This window comes from Triturus cristatus, chromosome 10, assembly GCF_964204655.1.
Source record: "Triturus cristatus chromosome 10, aTriCri1.1, whole genome shotgun sequence".
NCBI classification, from domain to species: Eukaryota; Metazoa; Chordata; class Amphibia; order Caudata; family Salamandridae; genus Triturus; species Triturus cristatus.
In genome coordinates, this window is record NC_140593.1 from 1,040,241,663 (window position 1) to 1,040,268,955 (window position 27,293).

General features: G+C 43.2%; 1 protein-coding gene across 1 annotated transcript in view; it reads right to left on the reverse strand.

The window, feature by feature from the left end:
* Window positions 1-2,308: 2,308 nt before the first annotated feature.
* Window positions 2,309-27,293, reverse strand: part of ARPC1B (actin related protein 2/3 complex subunit 1B) — a 102,459-nt gene continuing 77,474 nt past the window's right edge. The window contains exons 4-10 of the mRNA XM_085629132.1: window positions 26,435-26,657; window positions 24,590-24,697; window positions 22,113-22,319; window positions 18,535-18,610; window positions 11,914-12,110; window positions 10,943-11,033; window positions 2,309-2,657 (exon numbers count right to left, since the gene is read on the reverse strand). Of these exons, the coding sequence (XP_085485258.1) occupies window positions 2,619-2,657; window positions 10,943-11,033; window positions 11,914-12,110; window positions 18,535-18,610; window positions 22,113-22,319; window positions 24,590-24,697; window positions 26,435-26,657 (941 nt within the window). The 3' untranslated portion in view covers window positions 2,309-2,618. The remainder of the gene's footprint in view (window positions 2,658-10,942; window positions 11,034-11,913; window positions 12,111-18,534; window positions 18,611-22,112; window positions 22,320-24,589; window positions 24,698-26,434; window positions 26,658-27,293) is intronic.

Consider the following 27,293-nt stretch of genomic DNA (forward strand, 5'->3'; position numbering starts at 1 on the left):
CACTGGGCCCACTCGGGGACAAGGGCAGTGATTTTACATTAACTCTGAAGCCTGCTGTCCAAGGTCCATCTCTAATGGGAGGTCCCTCTCCAGAAAGAGCAGAACAACATCTTGGAACCACACTCCAAGCAGGGTGCTATGTGCTCCCATATCTGCATCCCAGTGGAGAGCATACTCCACTGGGTATCTGAGGTCCTGTATTGTGGACGTGTCCCTCAACAGCGTTGTGCTGGTTGGCAAAAATGGACAAAGATATGGAAGAGTAATATGCATGTTAATTTAGATGACATCCTTTCTTAGCTTGTGACCACAATTATGAGACACTGACCCTATGACAACAATGAGGTTGATTGCAGGAGCAGAGATGCTGTCAATGAACCAGAACTGATCTGGAACTTTCTAGGGCTGAATATCCCAAAGTGGCTTGAGTTTCATGAATGCTTCCACAAATATTTATGAATTGGTGAGAGGAAATATATATGAGTTTGTTAGAAACCGAAATCAGTGATGGCAGACAAATAAATACCAAATACTAGATATTATATCAAAAAGACAAATCATGGAAAAAATAACCCTCCCATAAGGGATGGAATCAAACATCCGCATTTAAGGTGCAAAACACCACCTAGCCCAAGACTCATCATATATCATCTCAAACAGTACATCAAACAGTGCTTAAAGTACATTCAAAATCTATCTAATATATCACATGTCAGCATCCTTTGACATCTGACAGCATGCTGTAGCCAACACCACACACCATCAGTACCCACCCCACCACATACACTTTAGGAACATGCAGCTAAAACGACTAGATACTTGATGCACCTTCACGCAAACAACATTGCATCATGAGACATCAACCTGGATTGTGAGGCATGTTTAAAAGACCACAAGTTCAAGCCAAGTAGTGTACAATCACACCCTCATTAGAGCAAATATGGGAATGTCCTTTGGCACACATAAAAAGAACCACAAAGATCTTCCAAATCAATATCACTTGGCTAACATGCTAATGCACACAAACAATTTTGAAAATACCACTGAACAAACTTTCTACTAACCACCAACAACCAACAAAACAATATACACTAATAATCTATGGTTCCTTGAGGTCAATGGGTGGCCTTCTACAAGCTGTACGAAAAGTCACCTTGATAGGGAACACGCTGCCATAATAATTGTTTGCGCAATGCAAAATAACTAGATCTCCTAGATAGTTCAGCTGTGGACGCCCTCTCCACAAGTACAGTACATATTGATGATTTTCCTGTTCAAGAAATATTTAGGAGTATGTACTGGACATGTGTGCATTGAGCAACGTTCTAAAAAGGTAAAAATTCAGGACAGCATATTTGTAGCAAATAATTCCTCTGCTCCAAAAAGAATCCAACTCATGTATCGAGTAGCTGGAGAACACATATTTGTCTATAGCAGTTAATCAAAAGAATTTTAAGAATAATTTAGGAAATTCAAACTGATTGATTTTTCTCATGAATGTTCATTAAATGCCCGGCTTTGCCTCTGAGAAGATTGAACTTGCATATCTTTCTACAACCTACCAGTTTTGTAATTCCTGCTTCCTCCTTTCAGAAGGCCAAGACATATCTTCCAAAGATAATCAACCCCCTCCACAGCTTTCCATCAAATACTAGAGACAGTCATCACCAAAGAAATGGAGAGCCAAATACTCAATAGTTAGAATGTAATGTTTCCTCATAGTGACGGCAATACTAAAGGTGATCACCGGTACTAAAGGCTCTAAAAAAAGTCTATTGGAGTTGATGTCATGTTTCCTACTCATTGGTAGGCAATCCATGCATCTTGTTCACAAGACCTTACACAGACAATGGAAACTGGGAGGTCCAGGATCTCTAACAATAATCTTTATTTGTTTTGAAATATTGCGCACCACTGTGCTGTTGGTAGGGCATGTACAATCATTGGAGTGGTTCCCTACAATTCACTAGGGTAAGCAAAAGTTATACATTTTTCAACATTTTGTAAGTTTTTTCCCCAAATAGATATGATTCTTAATTAAAATGCAATTTCGTACATCTAAAGTGTAATCACTCTTCAAAAGTAGGTTATTGATTTCTTAATGGTTCTATCATAACATAGATGAAAAAATGTACTGTCAAGGAAAGACTCTCTCTAAATTTCCACTTTTCGCCTTCCAGAAGTCGAACGGCATTGACTAACATTTGGCTCCATTCATTGGATTCTCCCCAACTGTGATTATAGCAAGGATGTTGTCTTATATAAACAAGTTCACCAGAATAGTTATAAAAAATCATCAGTCATTGTGTAAAATGAAAATATCTCACTTTATTTTTTTACAGAATATTTTAAAGCAACGTATGACCTGCATATTTAGTCAAAAAGTAGAAAATTCTCTTAGAACGCCAACAGCGTATACTCTAGAAAGTGCTACTGCCATCTGGAAATTCTAATTTAACCCCCATAAAGCTTTTCTTATTATTCTACTACAATTATTGTTTTTTTAAAAACATTTTGTGGCACCTGTTGCAGTTATAAACTCAATTGGTAAGCAGTACTGGCATCATCAACCTTTGGAGCAAGCGCTTAGAAGCAACGGGCAGCAGGCAGGGACTCAATTACTTGATCTTCAGATCTTTCAGGCTGGATTCCAGGCTCTGCAATGTGAAGATCACAGATTAATCAAGTTAATTGTATATGCAGATAGATAACGTTTGTATGTAGAGCGGGTGGGTCTCTTTGTAGCAAACAGAGGTACCATAAACCACAATCACTGCTTGTTACAAGAGGGAGGTGAACAATAGTGATGATCCAAGCCCATTCAGTCAGAAGGAGACACACTGGTTCTGACTGGTACTTCTCCAAGTGCAGTCACTGTTGCCTTTTAGAGCAGGACCCCCGTTGCTCTTTGAGCTTTCAAGTCATAATTTCAATTCAAATTATTTACAAATCCTTTAATGAGAATGTCATTCATATAATTTCCTCAGACAAGGATGCTAAAAATACACCAATGCAAAAGTACTACAAAAACTCCTTTGTGTTTATGTGCATAAAGCCCATTTGTGGAAATGTTTTCTGGAGTCCCAGGGCGATCTGTTCCTACAGGGCTTAGTTTGTGATAATCGGATCCTTATTACCACTGATTTCAAGGGATTTAACCTTACCAGTCAGTCTAAAACTGAGCACCAAATACAACTTTTTAGCACTTGTCCCTCTGTGTAGTGTAGTTGAGCTGTTCAAGGTTTACTCATGGACATAGTGTGGGGTAAAGACTCAGGACTCAATAAACTATCCAGAACTGGATATTAAATCAATATGCTTAGGGGCATATTCTCAAGAACGTGTGATAACCATCGCAAAATTTAGTTAACGCAACCTCCGACATCGCAGTCTATCGCGGGAAAATTACGCCGTGTTAACGAAGCATTCTCAACACGGCGGCACCATGCGATATTCCCCAGATAGCGCGTCAACTGACCACGTTAATATCAACGCCACGCTGCAAAAATGCGAAACGCGAATGCAAAAATGCTGCGATGAGGCCAATCATGATACAAAAATCTGTGAAAACCAGCTACAGGCCTGCAATTCCCACGCGTCAGGCGGGAACAATCACCATAAACGTACAAAAAAAAACTGACAAACAAATGCCAAACAACAGCCAAGAACAATGGATGTTGCCGGAGCAAGTACGGAGGAGAACCAGAACCTCACAAGGCCCCCGGAGGACCTGCCTGGGACCTCGGGGTCAGGGAACGGCAAGGAGAAGAAGAGTAGGAAGAAGCTCTTCAGTCCGCAGGAAAACAGGATACTGATAACGGAGGTGGTCGAACACCATCAACAACTGTTCGTCACCTCCACTGTGTCATTGGCAACAAAAAATGCACTATGGCAGACCATCGTGGACAAGGTGAATGCAGTCGGAGTGCTGAAGAGGAAAATGGATGAGGTCAAGAGGCGCTGGAAAGAAGTCAAGCGCAAAACCAAGCTGAAACTCGCCAACAACCGGAAGGCAGCAATGCAGACTGGAGGTGAGAGTCCTGCGCCACAGGAGGAGCTGGACGACATGGAGGAAATGGTGTCCACAGTCATCAGTGGGGAGACGGTGGCTGGAGTCGGAGGACCAGACACTGCTCAACAGGACCAGATACAACAGCACCAGGGTGAGTAACGACCAGGGACTGGGGGGACGGGGGGAGATGGGCACAATGGCACACATGCACAATTGAGCTGAGCACATCTGTGGACAAACCATGTCCCAGACCCCAACTCCCGCCAAGAGAACAATGTACCCAAGTATGCTACATGTCAGCACTGTACAAGCGCAGAAGTCAAAGGCACACTGCATGAAAGGGATAAGGGGCAGAAAAACAGAGCAGCAGGGGCCACCTCCCCAATGCAGCGCACACACAACATGCAGAGCACATCAACACTGACAACAAAGTGGCACAAACCGCAACACGTCCACAACAGAACACAGGACACAACTGGTGCCTACTGGGTGTAGACACTGGCCAATCACAAGTGGCATTGCAGGGAAATGTGAATAGACAATGTACTAGTTCAAACACACATCCGTGATGTTGTTGAAATGTCCACTGTCCCACAGCAAATAGGCAGCCCCTCCAAAACAGCCACAATGTAAACAGTCATGCAGTCTGTATGTGAACATGTACAATCCGACAACACACATGTGAACACATTGTCAAACTGCATCTCCCCTTCACATTGCAGAGGGACAATCAACACCTCCTGGAGAGCAGTCCCAACCTCTCTTCTCTGATGACGAAGAGGACCCCCACAGCTTCGACTCCGATGCCCTCCAAGAGTTCATTGACAGTCTACGCAGCCCACCTCCAGGAGCAGGGCAGCCCAGCTGCAACGGGGACACCCCACCCCCTGCACAGACCACACAGCAGGCAGCACCCACCATCACGGCTGCCTCCCAGGACCCCCACGAAGAACACATGGCCTCCCAACGCCGTGTTTTGAGAGGCCAGGAGCAGCTGGCTGAACAGGTGCGGGTGGGCTTCGACCGCATGGCAGGCAAACTAGATGCCATACGTGGGTGTCTAAGTCCCATCAGGGACCACTCACAGTCCCTAACGGACACCCACTGTCCACTCCATACTCTCCAACGAACCATGGCTGACATCGCCAGAGTCCTGCCTCTGAGACAAGAACGACTGTCTAGTCAGAGTGGCTCCAGCGAGCTCGCCCAGGAGTTGGGACTTATGCTGAGGCTCATGGAGACCATGGAGCGGGCCCATGCGGAAAGAGCGGCTGCCACGGCTCAGCCGCGGCCCGTGGAGGGAGTTCCGTGGGGCGGTAAGGCGGGGCGGGGGAGGGGCAGGGTGGGGAGTTCTAAAAACCGGAATATGGATAATTACAGGTAAGTAAACAATTAAATAAAAAAAACGAATTTCGTAGCGCGCGCTGCACACCAGCGAGAGGTAGCTGGGTTCCACAATGACCTCAAAACCATCCTCATGGCATTGCTACCACAAGGCCTGGCGCCGATGCATGCTGCTGCTACCACTACATCCACATCTCCGCCCCCTGAAGTGTCAGTGCCACACAATGCGGCAGACATTCCACCTCCGGCCCCTGAGGTGTCACTGCCGCACAGTGCTGGAGAGAGGCCAGCACCACCCACACGTGAGGCACATGAGACAGCAGAGGACGAAGATGCGGATGAATCCGGCCTCGTGGTCAGAAGGAAGCGGTAGCATTCATCTCCGCCTCATGGCAGGTTTCAGCTTGGTTCTGCCCTCTGCATCATCACCTTCCACTGTCCCCCGATACACTCTGCGACACTCACCTTGTACCTCGTAATGGACTGCCATATTCTGTTTGATTGCCAGTGACACAGCTAACAGACTGCGGACTGAACTCTTCCCCTCCCTTTGGACTTGTCATTCCCTGAAGGACTCTGGCTGGCCCTCTACGGGCTAACATTTGAAAGTGGGGTTTTTATGGCCCTGTACTGCTCCAGACGCAACACTTCACTGAATGTGCATTAAACATTCCGAATCACACAGATGTGTCATGTCTATGGTCTTTCAAGTGTGGTAGTATGGACGAATGTAGGGTCAGTGAATTCCTCCTATGTCCATGTGGCTCATGTCGTTGGACTTGGGTCACAGGGTGACACATTGCCGAATGTTGTGAGGGTGGCGCCGACGCAGCGACACACGCATTTGTTGCTTCCTTGTCCAGCCCCGTACGGGACAACGCCCAGAACCCCGGGGTCATTGTTCAAACCCTTACGCTGGACTGGCATACGCCAGGCCAGCCCACTCCGCGCACGCTTACAGGGGGGGGGACGACAACGCTACATGTCGCAGGCCTTCCCTGTAGGGATCTGCTGCTCACAGGTCTAGTTGTCAGCATGCCACAGCCACTCCCTCACTGCTGGTTTACACCCACACCACACCCATCCAGCACACTCATCACAGGACATGTGACCCTGCCAATAAAAAGGGCCGGGCAGACGTGCTCGACGACATTTCCAACCTCTCTCGGGGTGTATCCGTGTGATGTGCATGTAGGCATGGGGGCCCAGGGGCCTACAACATCACATTCCGCAGGCCCGGAGGTGACATGATGACATCTGCACTACGATACCCAATCATATAGGTCCATGACTTGCGGGGCACAGACTTGGTGGCACTGGATACACTGCGGCCGGTACAGGCGCACTGCCACGGGATGGTGACTTTGGGTGCACTGAGGTAGGGGCACCTTAAGTGCTGAGCGGGTGTGCAGCCTGCGATGATGCCCCATCCCGGCGGTCCGGACTGCTCAGGTTTTGTGTGCCCTGCTGGACCGCAGTGTAGGCCTGAGCCAGCGGACAGTGGGGGCCTACCGCCACGTGGCGTGGCCTCACGGGTCACAGAGTTAGTGGCACCTCAAGGGTAGGTGTGGGTGTGCAGCCTGCGATGATGCCCTGTGCACTGGTATGTCCTCTGCCATGGCAAAATCAAGACCCAGCATCAAAAGTGAGACCTGGTGGCCTGCGGAGCGGGGCTGCATGATGTGGAGGGTGCCATGTCCGCGGACCCCGGGCTTGTGGCTTGCAGTGGCACGTGGTGGGCCCTCTTTTCTACATGCCGGTGGCAGAAGGTGAGCAGTGAGGCCTGGGTGCGCAGGGGCGGGCATGCACCGCTGGGCGGCGGGAGGGGCTGGGCTGCATCTGCCTGGGTGCACAGGGGCGGGCAGGCGATGATGTCTTGTGCAATTGTATGTACTGTGCCATTCATGTATCTGGACTTTGTTTCAGATGACGGGTTTGTCTCAGATGTGGGACCTGGTGAACTGCACTACATACCGGCACGTGGTTGGAGACACACCGGTGGGAGCAGGTGAGCAGTGTGGCCTGGGTGCGCTGTGTCGGCACTCTCTCTCCCTGTCCCTCTCTTCTTCTCTCTCTCTCTCCCCCTCTCTGTCCGTCTATCTCTCTCTCCCCCCTCTCTGTCCGTCTATCTCTCTCTCCCCCCTCTCTGTCCGTCTATCTCTCTCTCCCCCTCTCTGTCCGTCTTTCTCTCTCTCTCTCTCCCTCTCTTTCCCTCTCTCTCTCTCTCTCTCTCTCTCTCTCTCCTTCGCTCTCTCTCTGCCCCTTGATGTGCGCAGGGTACACCTTCTCCTCATGATTTTTGTCTTGCAGGCTGTGACCCACGGATTTTCCCGAGAGCAGCTTTCTTGTGTCTTCATTTCTGTTCTGTCTTTATTTTAATACAATTTCATTTGTTACTTCGAACTTGAATGTGTGATGCTCATTTTTGTCATGACACATGCATGTCACCAGATGTGATTGTGCGACATCAGGCGGTTTATTTGGTACATGATTCCGTGTAGTTGATGTGGCATGTCTTTGGCTGGGGGAGGTGGTGCTGGGGAGGGGGAGTCCTGGGGGTATTGGTGGTGGGTGTTGTGGCCCTCTTGGGTGTCCGGCACGCATGTTCAGTGGCTCCATGGCATCTGTTGTTCTTCAGGTGTGGCTCTGGGCTGGGCTCCCTTTTGTAGTGCAGGCTGCCGTCCGACTTTGCACCAGGTCAGAGCAGGTGTTAATTTTGTGCTGCTAACGTGCCTTATCGCATGTTTCGTTGTCTTTTCGCCAATCTCGCTGGTCGTTGAGAATGTTGTGGAGTGGTGTTGTCGCAGCTTTTTGCACGGGAACGCCTACTCTGCATCTCATTAGCGATAGTTGCTGGGGTCATCTGTGGCGATGATTTTTTGCGGCTGCTATCGCAGGTAAACTGGTGCTATGGGCTGTTAGCACCAGCTTGTGAATGGGGTGATAGATTTATCGTGATTTTGGCTGGGATTAAGTGCCGTTAACTAAGTGATAGCTCCTTCAGAATATGGCCCTTAGTCTTTTATGAGAGCAAGAACTTTACTATTCACACTCAACGCAATACTGTACATATATATCAGAGGCCAGTTGTGTGTACTCTGTACTTCTGCAATACTCTCAACAATTGTTAGGCAGACAGATTAGGCTGTATCTAAGGGGACAACAGTCAGTGGTACTTATAGTGTAAGTATCATGAATAGTCACTGGGATTCTTCCAGGGGGGGTTCTAGGAAAGTAATCCGCCAATCAGGTCTGAACAAACTGCAAATGCTACCTTCCCGTTAGTACAGGCTTCTCCCTTCTCTGTTTGGTATCTTCCTTAGTTGAACGGTATCATATTGTCCCTTTCAACTCTGTTAGCACATGCAAAACTCGTTAGTGAGTGCAGCTTTGAGTGATATGCGCCCTGCATGGCCCAATGAGCGAAGGTAGCAGAGTTCTTGCCCTGGCCAAGCTGACATGATCACGGTCTGTAAATAGTGCGTCTGCGTGCTCAGTTTTAGCTACGCAGTGATAGTGCCAATAAGTCACTTTTTTTTACGTTGTGGTGGCGATCCGGGCTTCGCCTTATTTACAAGGCAGCATTAAGCCACTTAACATGGATTAACGCCGCTTTGTAAATAAGGCCCCCTGTCATGCTATACTTAGCATGAAAGGGGCGGGCAATGGGTGTTGCTGTGAGCGTCCCACCGCAACACCCATTGATTTTGACGCTGCCCCATATTTACAAGGGTGGTGTAAATATGGGGCAGCGGCAAAATTAGAACCAGGGACACCTTCCTGCACATAAACAATCTTACCCTGCAATGCAGGCACCCTTGTACAATGGGGCAAGAGTGCCTGCGTTGGCGTTAGGCAGCTCAATTTAGCGCCAGCACAGGGTGAAACGCAGGGCTGCACCGTATTGTTATAAATACGGTGCAGCCCTGCGTTTCAGAAGTGGCGGAGCGTGGCGTTAAACAAAGAAGGCTAGTCCCGCACTCCGTCACTTCCTTGTACATATGCCCCTCATTCTGAAGGAAGATGCAACAGCTCACGCCAAAAATAGTTGTGACTCAAACCCGAAGGCTTTGTTAATTTCAGAAAGCATTCTTTTCGAAGAGCAACAACGAAACAGCATAATAAAATGACACTAACTAACGTCCCCTTCATGTATAAATTACAAGAAAATGTTTAATTGTGAGTGCCGTTCATACATCCAATCACGTCTGTTGTAAGAAAGTGTCCCAATCATAGCTTGCATAACTATCTTCTGCTCTTGGCTTGGGCTATAACATGGCCTTGTGGTAATCCTATCCAGGTCATTATTCAATAATATTTTCATAATGTAAAGCCCTGAGCTGCAATCAAGTTTAGAATTAGGATAACTTGGGTCAGCATCACTTTACACTCTGTTGATACATAATTCAGCGGTGATAATGTAGGCTTGTCCATATAAGACAAAGGAGGAAAGATCAGAGTGGTCCAATATTTCAAAATAACAGGGTCTCTTTTAAATTGTTTCTTTGTTAGCTGTCACTCAAGACAATTCCATTTGAAGATGCAGAATGGCTGGAATGCATGAAGGACGCCCTACTGAGACTCTTAAATATTTTCCTCCCTATCTCTCCAACATGTTGCATTTTGAACTTCCCAAATGACATCTTCAGTCAAAATTCAATGCAGAACATGTGTAGTAATCATAATTATCATTGGTATTATAGACAGTCAGTCATATTTGATGTGGGATCTTTTAAAAGTCCACATGATCCCAGAAGACTTTCTAGATATCAATAGAAAGATCAGATTTGCATATCTAATGGAGGTTGCTCTTTCAGCTATCGGGCCTCAAAACTGTGGAACTCTCTTCATGCTGAGCTAAGGCAAGAACGGTCCGAAACTATCTTCCGGAAAAACTTGGGGCCATATTATCAAGGAAAGGCGATATCATTATCGCCACTTTAGCGGCAGGAAACTGCCGCTAAAGCGGCGATAATCGGCTTGATAATATGCCCTTGTGAATTTCCATAGAAGCCCATGTTCTGGTGTGAAAAAGCGGCAATAATGTTATCGACCGTTCCTTGATAATATGGCCCTTGGTTCTTCAGACAACTGTAATATCTCTCGTTCATCAGGAGCTGACTGTTTATCCGGTGTAGTGTGGAATTTTAGCGCGGGGACACTCCGCTGGAGTAACCATTGCTCTTTGCAAATACGTTAACATAACATATGACAAGTGTGAGGCCTATTATTGCTCTGTGTAATCTGGCAGCGGCTATTTACTCACAAAGAAATTATATATTGAGAAATCTTCTGATACTTCAGCAGCAGGTGCGTTAAGGACTCTTTCAAAGCATCCTGGACTATATCTGTCTAAGGTAGCACATTGAGGAAACTTATAACCCAATGTAGGTCTACTTTTAATTTCATTACTTTCCTTTATTCATGGTACATTTCTCTATTATGTGCATAAGGCTTTAATATTAGAGCAAGAACTTCGAAGAATTGTACCAGAGTAGACAAGCGTCCACCTATTCACTAATTCACTACTTTAACTCACTAGGCAGCAGCAGCAGTTTGAGTGTTTCAGACAAAAAACATACTTACTTTTACATCCCAGATGCACATGCCTCCATCCATGCCAGTGGTGCAGAATCTGGAGCACTTTGCCTTTCCACCATCTAGAACAGATATTTGACTGCAGAATAAAAGGAAAAAGGTTGGACCATGCCTCAAGGAACACAAGGATGATTTGTCACCACAAAGTTTAAGATAATGTGTTTGAAGTAACCCAAATATGAAATCACTGTAATTGAATTTTTAGACATCATTTCATCAACAAAGATGTAATTTTCAATCACGTGTCAGTTTTTTTGTTCTTTTACCATGAAAGATACGAGCCATAAAGGGACAATTCGTGCCACAGGGGAAACGGCCTATACAACGCGGGCTGAGCCACGCGTGCTATTTCCCCGCAAGAGTAGCAACACTTGCCTGAACCACGCATCTGCCTTAACCATGCGTGCCACACGGATGTTATGATGAGAGCCCCACAGAATCTGATTAAACCCTCTTATATATCTGCCAGCAGTGGTCACCATTTACAGAACACCGAATACTCCCTCTGTCCCTTCTTTTTCTTATTTCAAATGTAGGTTACTTTTTCAAATCGACCATGTACTTTGTGACAAGTATAAAAAGTATATTCACCATTTCAATATGTCAATATATCTACTAATAAGTCCAATTCCTCAGTCAGCCTAAATAACTTGAAAATAGGAAGCAAAATATAATTTAAGGTGAAGAATGTAAAAAGTGAAAATCCAGTGGAAGAATTAAAGTAATACTTTCCAAATGATAAAGGCCATGAGGATCTAAATTATCTGAGGCAAATTATGCTACAGTACATGCAAGTTTCAACATGAAAAAGAACAGGTTAGACCACAGCATGGACAAATTCCATCTGTTTGATCTCAGCCCCACTATATTAAAACAGCCACAGCATCACAAAGTCCTTCAGCCAGCACTGACTAGCAGGCTACACATGCATCCCTCCTCATGCAAGACACGGTTCTTACCTGATGCTATTTTTGTGTAAGGAGTCCAGGTTAGCATTTTCTGTGTCGGAGCTAGCTTTTTTATCCATGTTCTGGAAGCGCTCGCGAGCAGTAAGGCCGCGCTGTGCGTTCTGCTTGGGCACATCAAGCCTGCCCCCCAAGGACAGGGATCCCTTGCTCTCATCGTAGGTATACAGGATAGGGTAGCAATCGTGACCCTGCAATACACAATTGAAAATCCTCAAAGTTCATTATCTTGCTGTTCTAACATATGGAAACAGAACTGTTCTGGGACAGGTATTTACGGAAGAAGGAATCTTTGTCTACCTAGCTGGGCTAGTAGGATATGTCAACATCACAAAATAAAATGATGGACAGGGTGTTGAAACTTTTCAAACGCTCACCCCCAGTAACAGATCTGAGTTTAATCCATCGTTATTTTGCTCGCCATGTCACCCCAGTTTAGACCCAGTCATATGCAAATCAGTCTTGACCCTGCTCCCCATGGGAACAGTCCAGCCCAAACCGCCAGGCAAGGTCCTCCCTGGACCGGAAACAAGCATCCTGGGACCGGATTCAGGTTTTCACCCCTCATCGACCAGGCTAGCTTGAATCCAGTGGTGCAGAGAGCAAGGGACATGTGCTCAAATTCAAAATAGATTAAAAAACAAAAGGGATATCCTATTATTAATGGCAGATAATGGTTACCTGATCCATCTATTCGACCATTTTCTTTGTGTTTAAGCAGCCACTGTACTCTAAAATGTTGCATGACTATTGCAGTACACCACACTTCAGGTAGCTCACTTAGTAAATTTGCAAATAGCTATTCTGCGTGTGTTATGTACAGCATTGTAGTTGCATTAATAGAGTGTCTGTATCTTATACCTGAGACAAGGAGCCAAGGCTCATTTGTGGACAGGTAGCATGCTAATCCCGGGAGTGCTTTGGGTAGAAGAGCGTGCATGTGTCTGTCATGTTTCCTACATGGGTGTAGTTTTGATGTTGTGCACGAGGACCATGGTTGTACTCTTCTTGTTTTTGTTGCTCCTTGAGACTTGAATTTTAAGCAAATATAAGTGAGGGAAATGATCAGCATTAGATGCTGGTGTATGGATAATAGAGTCAGTGCAGTCTGGCCTATATGAACGTTTTTTCAAGTACAATGTGTATGGCAGAGACTGCTCAAACTATTGCAGTGGTGACACTCTGTCACTATTTTATGTACAACGGTGCATTAATCTGCAGCACATGCATTTATATATATAAAGTATGATTTTCATGGCTTATGTTGAGCATAGTTGATGAAGGCCTCAGTTTAAATAATTTATGCTAACGTAAAGTATTCCTTTGCGTGCTGTGCACTTTTCTTTTTCTCTTGTTTCAGGAGCCAAGCTGTAACTGCCAGTTTTCAATTAAATGTGTTCTCGTGTTTAAGGTTTCTGTGTGAATGTTTATCTGTATGAGTTCAAGGAGAGCTGAATAATGAATTACTGCAAAGCACAGAAAAGCAAATGAGACATAAATAGGTTAAAACTGGGAGATTCTCCAATTCTGGAAGACCCTATAGACCTTGGTAATATCCTTCATTGGTCAATGTAGGACCCTAATCAAAACACTTAAAATCAATTACACTTTTATGAAAGGTGTGGCCTCACACACCACCCTGGATGTCATGCTTCATCATCAGCCATTGTCCCACAGCATTCTCTAGTGTCGGGTCGGCTTCACCAATGAAATAATTGGGAGCCTATATGGATGAAGATTGTGGTGGGATCCACACAAAAAGATGAAGATTAAAAATCATAGCAACCCTCACTACTATGATACCTTTATTTAACTGAAAGGGTGACTGGATGACTGAAATATCGAGGTATGCCTAGGAGTCATCATCACTCCTGCATCTATTAGGTCGACAAGTTTCAGCCAAGCGTAGTTCCATTTAGCAGGAGAAAAGACATATCAATGGGTATGGTGTGTATGTGTGCCTGCTCTAATTCTAACATGTGCAATCTAAGAATCTAGGGAATAGGGATCCCTGGTCCTGAAGAAAGCTGCCGACCCCGTTTGGGGCCATATGTCTCATTTGCTTCCCTGTGGTTTGTACTATGTACTGGAGGATGCAAATGTAGACAGCCCACTTTTTCCTCTTGGTCCCCTGATCTCCAATCAAGATAGGGTGTCATTTGTTTAGGTGTAATGAATTGCTGCACCTGTGCCGGGAATGCGCTGACCCCCATGTATCATTCTATATCTTGAAGGTCATGCAGTAGAATTCTCCATGGTGTAATGGCTAGGAAGAGGGCCAATACCAAGATACTGGGTAATGTTCGGTCCTGGTTGGTTTTCCATCTATGGGAACAGCAGGGAGTGTTGCTTACTGCCCAAAAATGAATTTTAATTGTGCAATGTTGAGCTAGTTAGCTTCAGATGCCCCTTCCACTCTCTTGAGATTAGGCGCTCTTCGTTGCTCCTGCTCAAAGAGTTAGACTCCTGAGCAAATCCATTCTCACTTCCTTCATTATTTGATTCTGTCCTTAGAGGATTTATTTACTGACACCTCCTTCCTGACTCCTCCCATACTTCCTGATTTCTTCTTAGCATATTAGGGAATCATCCCTTTACGGGAAACTGAATTTGCTCCATTTTGGTCCATGGAAACTCTCAGTATTCTGTTTAGTATTTGCTACATTTGAATCAATCTGAATTATACAATGGATATATTTAATTACTTTAAATGATTTAAGTTTTTAACATTGCTAATCTTCTAATACACTTTTGTGGTTTGTAGATCTACCATTATGTCATCACTGTAGAGACTAATGTGCTTCACTGTCATTGCTGTATTTGTTGATGTCAAGCCCCAGTTCGGGACTGAAGGTCCAGCTGTTCGAGTACAGCTTGTACTTAAGTTTGCACCAATGATCTGCAATGGGCAAATCCCATCCCCCTGCAACAGCTTGCAAGCATGTGTGACAACAGGCACGTTCATTCAAGCAAAACGATACCTGCCATCTTTAGAGTGCCATGTATCATCTGGTTTAACCATCTGGAAAATGAGGCATGCGACGAGTCACAAGTTGACAGGTTCTACTTTTAGGGATGCATGCTTCTACTGACTATATAATATAATCTATGGAGTCCAGGCAGAAGTGATAGAGCAGCAACCCATTTGAATGGGCCTTATATGGCAGCTGTGGCAATTGCTCTTGTGTCTACCAAAGATAGGCTGAGAAGCAACCCAATGGAATGGACATTATGCCACTGTGTGCTCCCTGATGGTCCACCCCAAAACAATGGACATTATGCAAATGTGACTGAACAAGCTCTGACTCCATACAGGAATGGCAAAAGAGAGGTCAATAGCAAGAGGCGTTACACAACCAGTCTTTGTATATGCTCTGGTGGTCTACACATGAGTCGAGGAAAAGCAACAATGTAGACCAGCATTCTATGCCTATGCTATAGAGGTACACCCAGTAGAGAGGACTGTAATATATGCTCTCGGGGGTCTTTGAAGGAGGACCACCAATGAGTGTGGTCAATGTTCTGGGATCCACCTACAAATTGCAGATGCGCAACAGAGATACTAAAGGAAGTTGCCTGTAACCTTTCTGCCCTTTACCTCAGCGTCCCTGGAGAAGTGGTTAAATAGGCAGGTTTGACGGCACATAGGAAAGAACATGCAAAGAAAGATGTCAGTCATGTTCTTCTATGGACAAATGCGAATCCAAACTCCTGCTACCAGGTTAGGAGGTGGACGGAGCGGAAACCAGGAGAAAAAGACAGATCTACACCTGCACAAAGGAAAACAGTCTGCAAGAGAAAGCAATACCTAGTGCAGCATGTATAAGAACTGTTACAACATTGGAATGTTGGAAGCTCCATTGAAAACAATGGAGTGCTCCGGGCTTATAATGGCTGGTATAAGCCCGGAGCTCCAACATTCCAATGTTTCTTTAGGCTTCAGGGAGCCTGAGGGGATTTGAATCCCCTCACGCTCCCTGAAGGCTCGGTTTTATTTGTTAGAACATTCTGCCCTCTAGTGGCAGAATGTTCTAATAGCCTTATAGCCCTTCGTAGCAGGGCTATACCGGCTATTAAAGTCCTGCTGCTTTGTTAAAGTCCCTCGCCTTTGGCTCTGGCTTTTAACGATGCAGCGGGCCTTTAATAGCCGGTAAGCCCGCTACGGCGGGCTATAAGGCTATAGTAGCACTCAACATTTACTTCTTTATAAGTGTTTCCACAGCACAACAAAAGTCTCGGAAGACACTGTTAGCCACTTGAATTTCAGTTTAGAAAAAATAAAAAGCATTTGCAAAGCCAATTGGTCTTGCCTAAAGAAAACAAAGTGAAAAAAAGGCACTATGATGTGACAGTCACGTCATGTTGTAGGCATGCACACCACCATTGCTCGTACCTACAAAATGATTAGAGGGATTTTTTTGTTACTGAATTAGATCCGTGAAAAAAAAGCAGTCCATAGGTTCTTTTCATTTTTTGAAGCCCGTAAGTGGGGAACAATCTGGAGGGAGCGTGTAGGTGGAGGTGCAGCAAACAAGGTTGGGGAGGGGGCAGCAACACGGAGGACAGAAACAACGCAGAGGGGTGTCGGGAGGAGAAGCATCGTGTGAGAGAGAAGGAGGGTACAGATGGGGAAAGCAACATGAAGGGTGGAGGTAGTGAGGAGAAGCAATGGGTGAGGGCACATGGGAAAGAAAGGAACAGGAGGATGAGCACAACTTGGAGAGGGGTGGGGCGAAGCACATGGGTGCCAGAGAGCAGCATGGAATGCAGTGGTAGAGAAGTTTATGAGTAAGGAAGCTGGAAAAAACATGCTTGAAAAGCAAGCTGTAGAAACTTAGAAACCAGCAAATAAAAAGAAAGAGATGGTAAAGAGGCTATGCTCCATGGGTAGGACAAACACAAGATTTACAAGCTGGGACATGAATAAGAAGTGGGCAAATGATAGTGACAGGAAAGTCAACCAATGGTAAGCAACAGGTGGGCTCCAAGCTTATATATGTTCTTGTTAAACCTACATTACCTTGATAGGCCGGTGCCACTTGTTCTGTTTCTGTAATGGAAATCTGTAAATGACCCGTAATCTTCCCATCTCATACACTGGTCTCCAAACCCACACCTTCTGTGATATATATTTCTAGTTGACACTTATGAACTCACTAATGGAATTATGGAGTTAGCATCCTATAGGTCTGCATAAACCACATAAAACCCAACTAAAACAGGTATATTTCATTTTTTTTTAAATTTAACTATACAGAGATCTCAATAGCTTCTTCGTGGGAATTTCACATAAATATTAGCTAGAAACTTATTTAAGGGATACACAGTTACGATTATTTTCTCTTTTACTTTGTTTCTTCTACGTATTTTCAGGTAAACCTTCTCTGCAAGCACTTACATGATGTAGTTCAACGATTTTACAAAGATAAACTACTTAATTCGTGAAATTTGGCCTTTGCACACACTTTCTTAGATTGAACCACAATGTTTGAAGATCATACCTCATACCAATCCATCATGTGCTGAAAAACGTATACTTTCACCTGAACTATTTTACCAGGTTCTTATCAACTCCAATCTGTTGGTCCATCTGTAGGTAGTCATTTGAAGTGTATTTCACATTTCCAAATAGTGGTCTACCCTACAGTATATGTTGACTGCCACTATCAATTTCCACATTACCTGAGAAAAGTTAGTGGATGAGCTTTGGGGAAGGAATAGAGAGGTTCCTCTTATGTTCTTAAATGTAAGCAAAAGTACATTCATAAAAATAGTTTGTGGGGAAATTATAATTCAAATTGTAATTAGACAACTGGGCGTACTTACAGAAAATATGATTTTGAAGCTATTGAGCAGCGTTTAGAGATCATATGAGTAACATGTTAAGTAGGATGATGAGTGCCTGTCCTCCAGGATTTGGTTTATCAAGAATTGTCTCCAACTTGGATAGAAATTTAATTGGATAACAAATGATTCTTAAAAGTAGATAATTGTGCTGTGTTTCCTTTGGAGAAGCAAGTAATATAGACTTACCTGTAATACCTAGTAACATGTTAGAATGTAATCAAAGCAGATTCCTGTCCAATTTATACAGGTTCCTGCATACATGACAATATATTTCTCAGACCGTGTGAAATAAATCAGGACTCACTGCCTATTTTGCAAGTTGACATGGGATATGGTACAGACCTTTTTTTGTACTTTACAAGCTATGGATCCTCGTGGAAATATATATTAAGGTTCTTTTGCTGTTTTCCTATTTCCTTACTCTGAATGCATCCTATGTACAAGGGAGCAAGGCCTACGAGATGGTGGAAGTTATGCCTAGCGGTGGAGCACAGGATAGGCAATTCTTGAAATAGTTTGCTAAGTACCACATCGGCCAGACTGGGAACCATTAGTCATATTTATAGGATGTAAAAGTAGCCATTCAGTTGCATTTCACCACTAGAGTTTTAATTATGAGTATCAACCCAAAACAAGAGTTTTCTGTACAGATAAGTAAAGATGTGCCAAAAAAGAAGGAAAGTCCCAGGGGTAAGAAATACAGAGTTTCACAGAGCCCATTGCAAGTGTAGACTGCCAATCTCATGAAGGTAAAATGTAAGTACTTACAGCTGCCACAATGCTGTTCTCAGTGATGAAGGTTACAGCCAGCAGAGGCAGAATATCAGTGTTCAATGAGGCAACCCTAGAAGAAAGAGCCACACGTGACTGTTGGTTCACATTATAAGCAAACATTGGGAGATTCACCACCTCATAACTTCTACCTGATTTGTTTCTTGTCTCTAAAACCTGGCTCAGTTTTCAGACTTGAGCCTCCATAACTGTTCTTTATTCCAATAGGATATGGTAGTTGGGACGGGGCGGAGAAAGAGTTATCTTTAAATCTTGACTCACTATCACATCTCTGGCTTTCCACTTTTCCTGCCCTGGTTGGGAATGCTTGGATCTGGTCTGTTGTTATCCCCTCAGAAAAGGTTGGTTTGTATCTTAGTCATCCACCCATTTGGGACACAAAATCAATTTATCTATTTTTTAAAACAGCCGGCCAGCCTCTCACTTCTCTACTTGTCTATCATGTCTTACTGGGAAACCCTAACTGCGGGATATATGTGCCTTGTGTTTAAAATTGTTTGTCTTTGATAAGTTGGGAGGGGTGGAGAGCTTGTGTGAGTTATGGCTAGCTATACCCAGATGTTTGAAAAGGACATTCTTGTGGTGGTCAATTGCGAAAAGCTTGGAATATTTTCCCATGTAACTTGCTCAGAACTTGATGACTAAGAGATCAGAGTACAGATATAAGAGTCAATTATCAGGAAGTTAGAACATCTGAATGTGTCATCTTAATGGACAAAGTTAACAGGTGCCAGGATGTAGAGTGGGCAACTCTTTCTTTACTATGATCTTGACATTACTTCAGATTATTATCCTGAAGACATTCCATTTTCAATCTCAAGGTGAGCGCAATGGCCGTACTATTTATTCCTTATACCATCTGTGGTCTCTGCAATGAATTTCCTCCATATTTATTTTTAAATTGCCCAATTCCCCTCAAGGGAATCACGAAGAAGTATTTCTTTCAGCAACACTTTTTTTTCAAGATATTGTTTCTTCGATGGCGAAATCAGTAGTATTTCCTCTGTACACATTGTTTTTAGAGTGGGTAGGGTTTGATTAATGTTCTTTAGAGGAGAAAAGCAGTAGTAATTATTCTGTACTAGAAGATTTCAGAGTTAGTTGGAGTACTATTTTTGTATTTGCAAAGAGCAGTCGTTTTCTTATGTACAAGTTAGATGTTTCAAGAGTTGACGTTAGTATTCATTTGTATTAGCAATAAGGATGGTAAAGATGGCTGATATTAACAGGTGATTTATTGCATGTCATTTCATTGTGATGGTGAGTGAAAATAAGACTTAAGTTTTAAAATTATAATTAAAAGAAATGGTATGTGCCTCAGGCAAAGGAGTGACAGCTCAGGTTATTTAGGGATTAACAATGACATGAGGTTGAGTGGGTGTATGACCACTGGCATGGCTGAATTTAATGTTGTGCGTATCGCACTGTAAGCATGGTGGTCAGGAGGGTGAGCAACTCCAAAGTAGTGGAAGCGGTGATACAGAACCTGTAGCTCTTGGCTTGCGCAACGTGGGTGAATGTGAGTGCAGCAGAGGCCTGCTACCCTCCCCACACCGTCTGTCTTGTTCTGGGCGAAGAGTCGGTGGGGGTTGCAATGTGCACTCCACTTCCTCCACCTCATAAAAAATCCTGCAACAGGCCGGTTTCAGAGCACCAATGCCATCAACCACAACACTGGGTTCTTTTCACAGCACACAATAGCATGTAAAGAGTATTTGGGAACGCAAAGTAGTGCAGGAAGAAAAAAAACATATGTATGTTTCTTACAAAGGTGGTGTTTGTGTAAAGTGAAACTCACAAAAGAGTATATCTTGTATCTAGAGAAAAAGAGATGACAGCAGGGAAAGACAGTGTCTCCAGGGAAGAGCACTTTTTTAAGGACAAGAACCCTCACTCACCCAAGGTTGATATGCTTGATCATTGGGTCCCCTCTTCACACCAGGACCGCAAGGTACCCGGTGTGGAGTACAACTCCCCGATGGGGAGGATAAGAGGTGTTTTAGATCAGATGAGCAGATGTTGGTAAGGAATGAGAGGCAGTGCTGAAAGGAGCTAAAGACAAAGATGAAACTATCTCCAGTAGGGCTGGACCGAATGTATTCGAATGCCCCCGGGATAGGGATAAATCGAAGAGAGGAAAGAGGGATTCTCAACAAATATACCTCCTTTGTGTGATCAGCATGATTTTGGCATCGTCGAACCAAATCTGGGCTCTAAGGCATTCATCAGGACCCAGATATTAAGTCACTCTGTTAAACGAAAAATAAGAAAATTACCAGCCTCGCAAAGGTGAGCCTGGTAGGAACGGGGATTGCCCAACAACACTCAGAATTTCCCGAAGTTCAAGAAAAGAGAGGTAAAATCCACTCTCAAGCCTGTAAGACCACCTTAACCGCAGAGCTGCAGTGTCAGCGCGGAAAACTCCTTGACTTGAGGGTGGATTTTACCACTCTGTTCTTGAACGTCGGTGGAACCTCAGTGCTGTTGGACCATTCCGGTTCCTACCAGGCTTTCCTTTGCGAGGCTGGTAATTTTTCTATTTTTCATTTAGCAGAGTGACTTAACATCTGGGCCCTGACGAATGCCTTAGAACCCCGTCGGGGGTCGACGATTGGCAGAAACATGCTGACCTCACAAAAGGTGTATATTTGTTACAATCCCTCTGTCCTTTCTTGGTTTTGTCCCTATCCTGAAGGGTATCCGAATTAATACAGTCTAGCCCTACTGGAGATAGTTTTATCTTTATCTCCTTTCTGCACTTTGCTCCTTACTCCTTAACAACATCTGCTCATCTAATCTAAAACACCTGTGCTCCTCCCCATCGGAGAGTTGTAGCCTACACTGGGTACCTTGCGGTCCTGTTGTGAGGACGGGACCCAATGACGAAGCAAGTCACACTTGGGTGAGTGAGGGTTCTCGTCCTTAAAGAAGCCTCTTCCTTGGAGACACTGACTTCCTCTGCTGTTATTTCTGTTTCTCTAGATACCAGACATACTCTTTTTGGAGTTTCATGTTATTGAGGTAGTTGTACATTTCTGGTTGGGCATCTCCCTGTAGATCCTTTGTGTGGGTTTAAGTGGTTGTGTAAAGTCCATTAAACAGGTTGCTCACATGGTGGATGGAAAGAATCATAGTTACACACATCGCCTTGTGGGGTACCTAATTTCCTGCAGATCACACAGATTTCAATGGCGACAGTTTTGTGGTGTATGTATTTTAAGAACAAAAAAGCTTGAAAACACATATAAAATTCTAATTTCTAATTCCCCTACATAAGATTACCTATGGAAAAGGGGGGCCAGTTGTGGACATCCCTCAGATTTCCCTGTGGGTGGAGTCCTGTATCCCCTCCAAAATAAAAACACCAAAGGCCAGAAATAATCCGAAATCTCCTTTTTAGCAAACATTCATACAGCGCATGTGTTCGGCATAAGTTTTCTTGTACCTCCAGCCCCTTTCTTGTGATTGCAAGTAGCAAAATGTGACGCAGTCATAGCTCCTTTACTTTCTGTCCTTTCAGAAACGATAAATAATAAATAAATAAATTCCCTTACGCCATTTTCTTGTTGGCATCGGATATGCAGACAGTGCTGTCATGGCTGACCCAGGCCATGCGGTTGCCACTCTCCGAGAAGCATACACTGTGTACCCATCCACAGCTGCTTCCTGACTCAAACATCATCTCTCCGAAGGGCATCTTGGAACCCCATGGGGTGGGGGCGGGCCGTTCCTCCACTTCTTTAATGTAGGCTGAGAAAATTCTGAAGGGGTAAATTACTTCCATGTTAAGATGCTACACATAAAAAATTACATTTCACTTACTTTCACACACTGTTATCCAATCAAGAATTGCTTGACACCTGGCGAAAACTGACAGGCACCAGTGCAAAACAGTCTAATACTGGGAAAAGTTTCATGTTGTAGTCTGTTCTGTAAGCTCTGGTCCAGGTATCCCCGCTTGGGCAAAATTGTCTGGTCCTACTTCTGCATTCAATTCTTACCCATCAAGATTACTTGGACACCAGAATTAAGCACAATATGAAAACTGAAACACACCTCCACTTCCGCTTCATATGCTTAGAAAAAAGGGATACTAGTGAATCCACTTGTATTGGATTGTGTGTTTATGTATTGATATAAATCTTCAACGCCACATCTGAAATATGTTTATCTCCTGCAAATCAGCCGAAGAGTTTTCTCAAAGCACTATTATCTTTGTCCTATAAGCACTTTGAGCGCGCACCTTAGCTAAAGGACCATAATGCTCGGTGGATGTCATTAGATGACAGATACCACAATTTATAATAATCGAAGCACATTATTTCACCTTGAGTGTGGTAATATTGTAACAAATGCCTTCAGAGAGCTCATTGGTTGTTTGGCCCAAACAAAACACATCAGCTGGGACTGCGAAGATGTAACTCAATAAATTAACATCGAATAAAGTATTACTGAATATATATGTATTTTTTAACATACAGAGTGGAGATTTTGACGATGAAACCGAGGTACAGCAATCGGATACTCTAGTGTTGAGTACAGAGTAATCACTCTGATATTAAGGGTGGTCAGATGAAGTGATATATGGCATGATCAGAGACTTTCTATGTATGTGACCAGGGAGGGAGGGTTTGTTGACAGAGTTATGTTTATATGATTTGTCAACTGGGAAATCTCAATCCGTTAAATGCTTTGTGAAGAGTATTGGTGCAGATATCTACTGTTAGTATATCCTTTAGCCCAGGAGGAATTGTTTCCTTCCTGAATAACTTTCCACTACCATTTTTGCTAAATGTAAAAAATGTTGAGACTACATTGTACTGTGAATTTCCAAGATTGTACTGAGCTGGAATATTTGATGTATCTGTACTGATTTTCCTGATGCCAAGGGTTTCAACCCGCAATAAATAAAGAAATTAAAAAAAAATACAGTGTGGGGATCTAGCAGGACACTCATTATTTTCTGGAACTCAAATATGAACCCAGATAGGCATGCTCATTATACCCACTATCTATCCATTTAAAAGGCTAGTGTGAGTCCTTCAACTAGCTTACACCATTCACACAAATGGATAATATTAAATTTGGGCACTTACAATTCAATGTAACATGCAAAAGGCTGAAAATTCACATAGTTATATCTGAAATGAGGACAATCCTTCTCACATGAAGATAGCTCCACAGACTTTGTGATGTGTACATTAATGGATCCAACTTTTATGTGTTACAATATCTACACATTGGTATTTTGTATGCATGGACAGTGCTGAGCACCCACACAATAATTTTGCACCAGTTCTGAACCAACAGGTACATTGACCAACTTTTATAAACTGCCCCTTTTGCAAAGGTCATTTGGAGCAAAAGTCATAATTTCATTAATCATCAGAGCAAATGTCGGCACAAAATTGTCTAGGACTGTGCAACGTTGCCTCAATCTAGTGTGAGATCACCTTCCACCAGTGAAATTTAAGTGACCTTACTCTCCCCAAATATGCCATCAATGATTAGACTGTAGACCCCATTAACTGCAATCTACCTTAAGAGAGAATTCGATCTGTGGTGGCGGGAAAATGGCACCAAATACAGAATTTTGAGATGTAGGAGACTGCCCCCATACAACACTTTGAGGAACGGAAGTGGGCTGCCCCTTCTACTATTGACATCAGAATAGGTGTTAATATTATTCAACATGAATTAGATTAATAAATTAGATCTTTCAGATAGAATAGGCAATCTCGTGGATATGAATATGGAACTCGGAAGTTGTAGGCTGAGCTCTAGAAAAAGTGCATTAAACCTCTGTGGCATCTTAGCAGTGACCATACCTAGACATTCAGACACTCCAGAGGTCTGCTTGTGGACTCGACCACTATTCCAGACACAGATCAATCAAAGCCCAGCCATCCAACTATAATCTCAAAAAACATTTGTTGCAATTCCTGAAAACCTATGAGATTTTTCTCTGAGTAATGTGAGATTTGCCTTGTTAGTTTTAGTAAATTCTGTTCACCTCTTAGTTTCAATTTACCTGCTCTTGAAGTCACAGGACCCAGCAGCCAGCAGGATATTGTTAGGGTGCCAGTCCAGGCTCAACACCGTTGAGCGAATTGGTTTCTTGATATGTTTACAAACCCACCTGTAGAGACACAAAGAGGGGACAATGGTAAACATAATCAGATACAGATACTACATGTACAGATATTACCCCTGTACATTGTATCCCAAAACAAAGATTCCTAGTCAGCCAAGCAAGAGACAGGATAGTGAAAGTGAAATGATTCAAGAAGGTAACACAAAGAAAGGGGAGAGGGAAAGAGGACACGGTGCACGGAAAGAGGGGAGAGAGAGGTAAAGATTGGACCTTTCTTCATCATCCAGACCTTACAGAAGTGGGTCTTGGAAGTTCTTATCACTAATAAATAAGATCTCCCTTGATTGGATGTATTAGTTTATAATGTTCTGTGCTAATTTATAGCAGTGCTGGAGGCAGGACTGGAAAGAAAGGCCTTTCTGCATGTTTTGTAGATCAAAAACCTGGATTGAATGTGGCCAAAAATAAACATCTGAAACATTTATTAGCCACAAATTATGATCTGTAAATTGGGCTTTAATTCTATAGTGTATATTTCAAATATTATCTACAATTCTGGACTTGGAAGATCACCTACAAGAGAAGGAGCGTGACACCAGGCTTTCACGAGAAATGGAAGCAGATGATTACCATTCATTAAAAGTTATGTACTCACTAATCAGTCAACAAGCATATGGCAAATTACCTTCTGGCTTATTATCAAGGAGCTCCTCTGCAATATGCAGTATTCTAAAAGCATAGGATCGACGATACTTGAGCCGAAACATGATTTTACATATTCCCAATAATATAGTACCGTATAATAAGATATGATCTAAAATAATGTAAGATATTATAATGTTATATAGTAGTTTTCCTATTATTGTATGCTAGTAATCATAATGTTCTGTTATTACACTGAATTATTTTATAATAATGTATACTAACAGTAGTTTATTTAAAATTTATATCACTTATTTTTTTTTCATTTTTAAATCATTATAAAATATAATGAAAATTGTACACTGTGTATTATACATGGTATATCTAAAGCACTATTGAAGTACATGGTTATTTACTTCTAAAGGGATTGAGGGAAGGTGCCAGGGGCTGGACAATAAGCTGTTGTCACTTAATATAAACAGTACATGGCTACAAAATGGAGTGAAATAGCTTTTGAATTTATTATTTTTAGTGAATGAAATTTTTGGGGAGTGTTTGGAGAAGGACAAGTGTGTTTTCATTTGTATTTTAACAACGAAAAGTTAACTGACATCCACTTTACATTTTTCTGCGGTTGTCAGATATTTGGTACAGAAAACCTTTTGCATGTTGCTTTTAATTTGAGATTTTTGTGGACTGTTTTGTTCTTTACACAACCCTACTAATAATGGTATTGCATAGTTCAGAAGTGGTTCTACCCACCTCTACATTCCTATACTTTGGACGGAATTCCAAGTCAGGCAGAATGTATGACAGCGTTACTCCGGGGCCAGTAGCAGGGTGGTCAGATATACTCCTGTTAATTAGATTTTGGAGGCTAACATTTGGAAATCAGTGTTTCCAAAGCAATTTCTGCATGTTTTGTCTTTGAGTTTAACCCAGAGACTTTTGATGTTACCAGCAGCTAAAGTCTCTAATGAAACACCTTATCTTGTAATCCTGATGGGGAAGTTAACTCCTGTTGCTGACCTTATCTGGATTACTGGGGGACTCATTAAGATGGCCTTAGTGTCTGTTTTCCAGAGTTGGCTGTGTATACGTACAACACTTTAGGCAACAGATTTCTGACAAAGGACTAACCAGTCATTCTCCTGCTCAAAGTAGCAGATGGAGATAACCCTGGAACCGCTGCCCACGGCAAACTTGTTTTCCTTTGGTGACCACTTCACGCAGCGTGCAGCGCGGTTAATTCTCAGAATGACCAAGGTGGGCTTCCAGATATTTCCCTTTAGGGTCCAAACATAGGCATTGCGGTCGGTGCCACAGGTCACAATGCGGTTGCTTTCGGGAGCCCAGTCAATTCCTGAAACAGGAACAATAAGGTCACAATATAGCAAGTAAAAAGGAATTAGATTTTGATTACGGATGTGTGACATTGGTTGTAACAATCGCACAACTTGAAAGGGTGACCGTCCCACCCAGTTTGGAAAAAGAACATGATTAAACTGAAAAATCTCACATTTATAAATATTGTTGCCATTTTTGCTTATTAAAAATGGAGGAGTCCTTGATCACCAGTTGCAAAAATTACCACATCATACATCCAGCTAGCGTATGCACTAATCATAATTAAAGACCTTTTTTATATGGGTCGATTTACACCATTGTAAAGCTCTGTAACTAACAGGTGTTAATAGTACCCAATGTAATTGTAACACTGTACATACTCCTACAAAGTGAGGAGAGAATCACCATTGCTCAAAAAGAGTACTATCCTAGTAGGTTAGACCTGAGTGAGGAACTCTGAGGTGATACAGGAGGGAGTTTGAAAAAGGTGGTGGGAAAGTTCCATGTTTCTGTAGTGCATCTGTGCAAGGAGCAATGGCTTACTCTACCTGCAGCCATATTGCTGGACATTCGGTAGCAGACACAACTCAAATAAGACATTTGACTCCTTGATAAACCTCAGCGCCAAAATGGCCCTTCAAATTGCAGATAA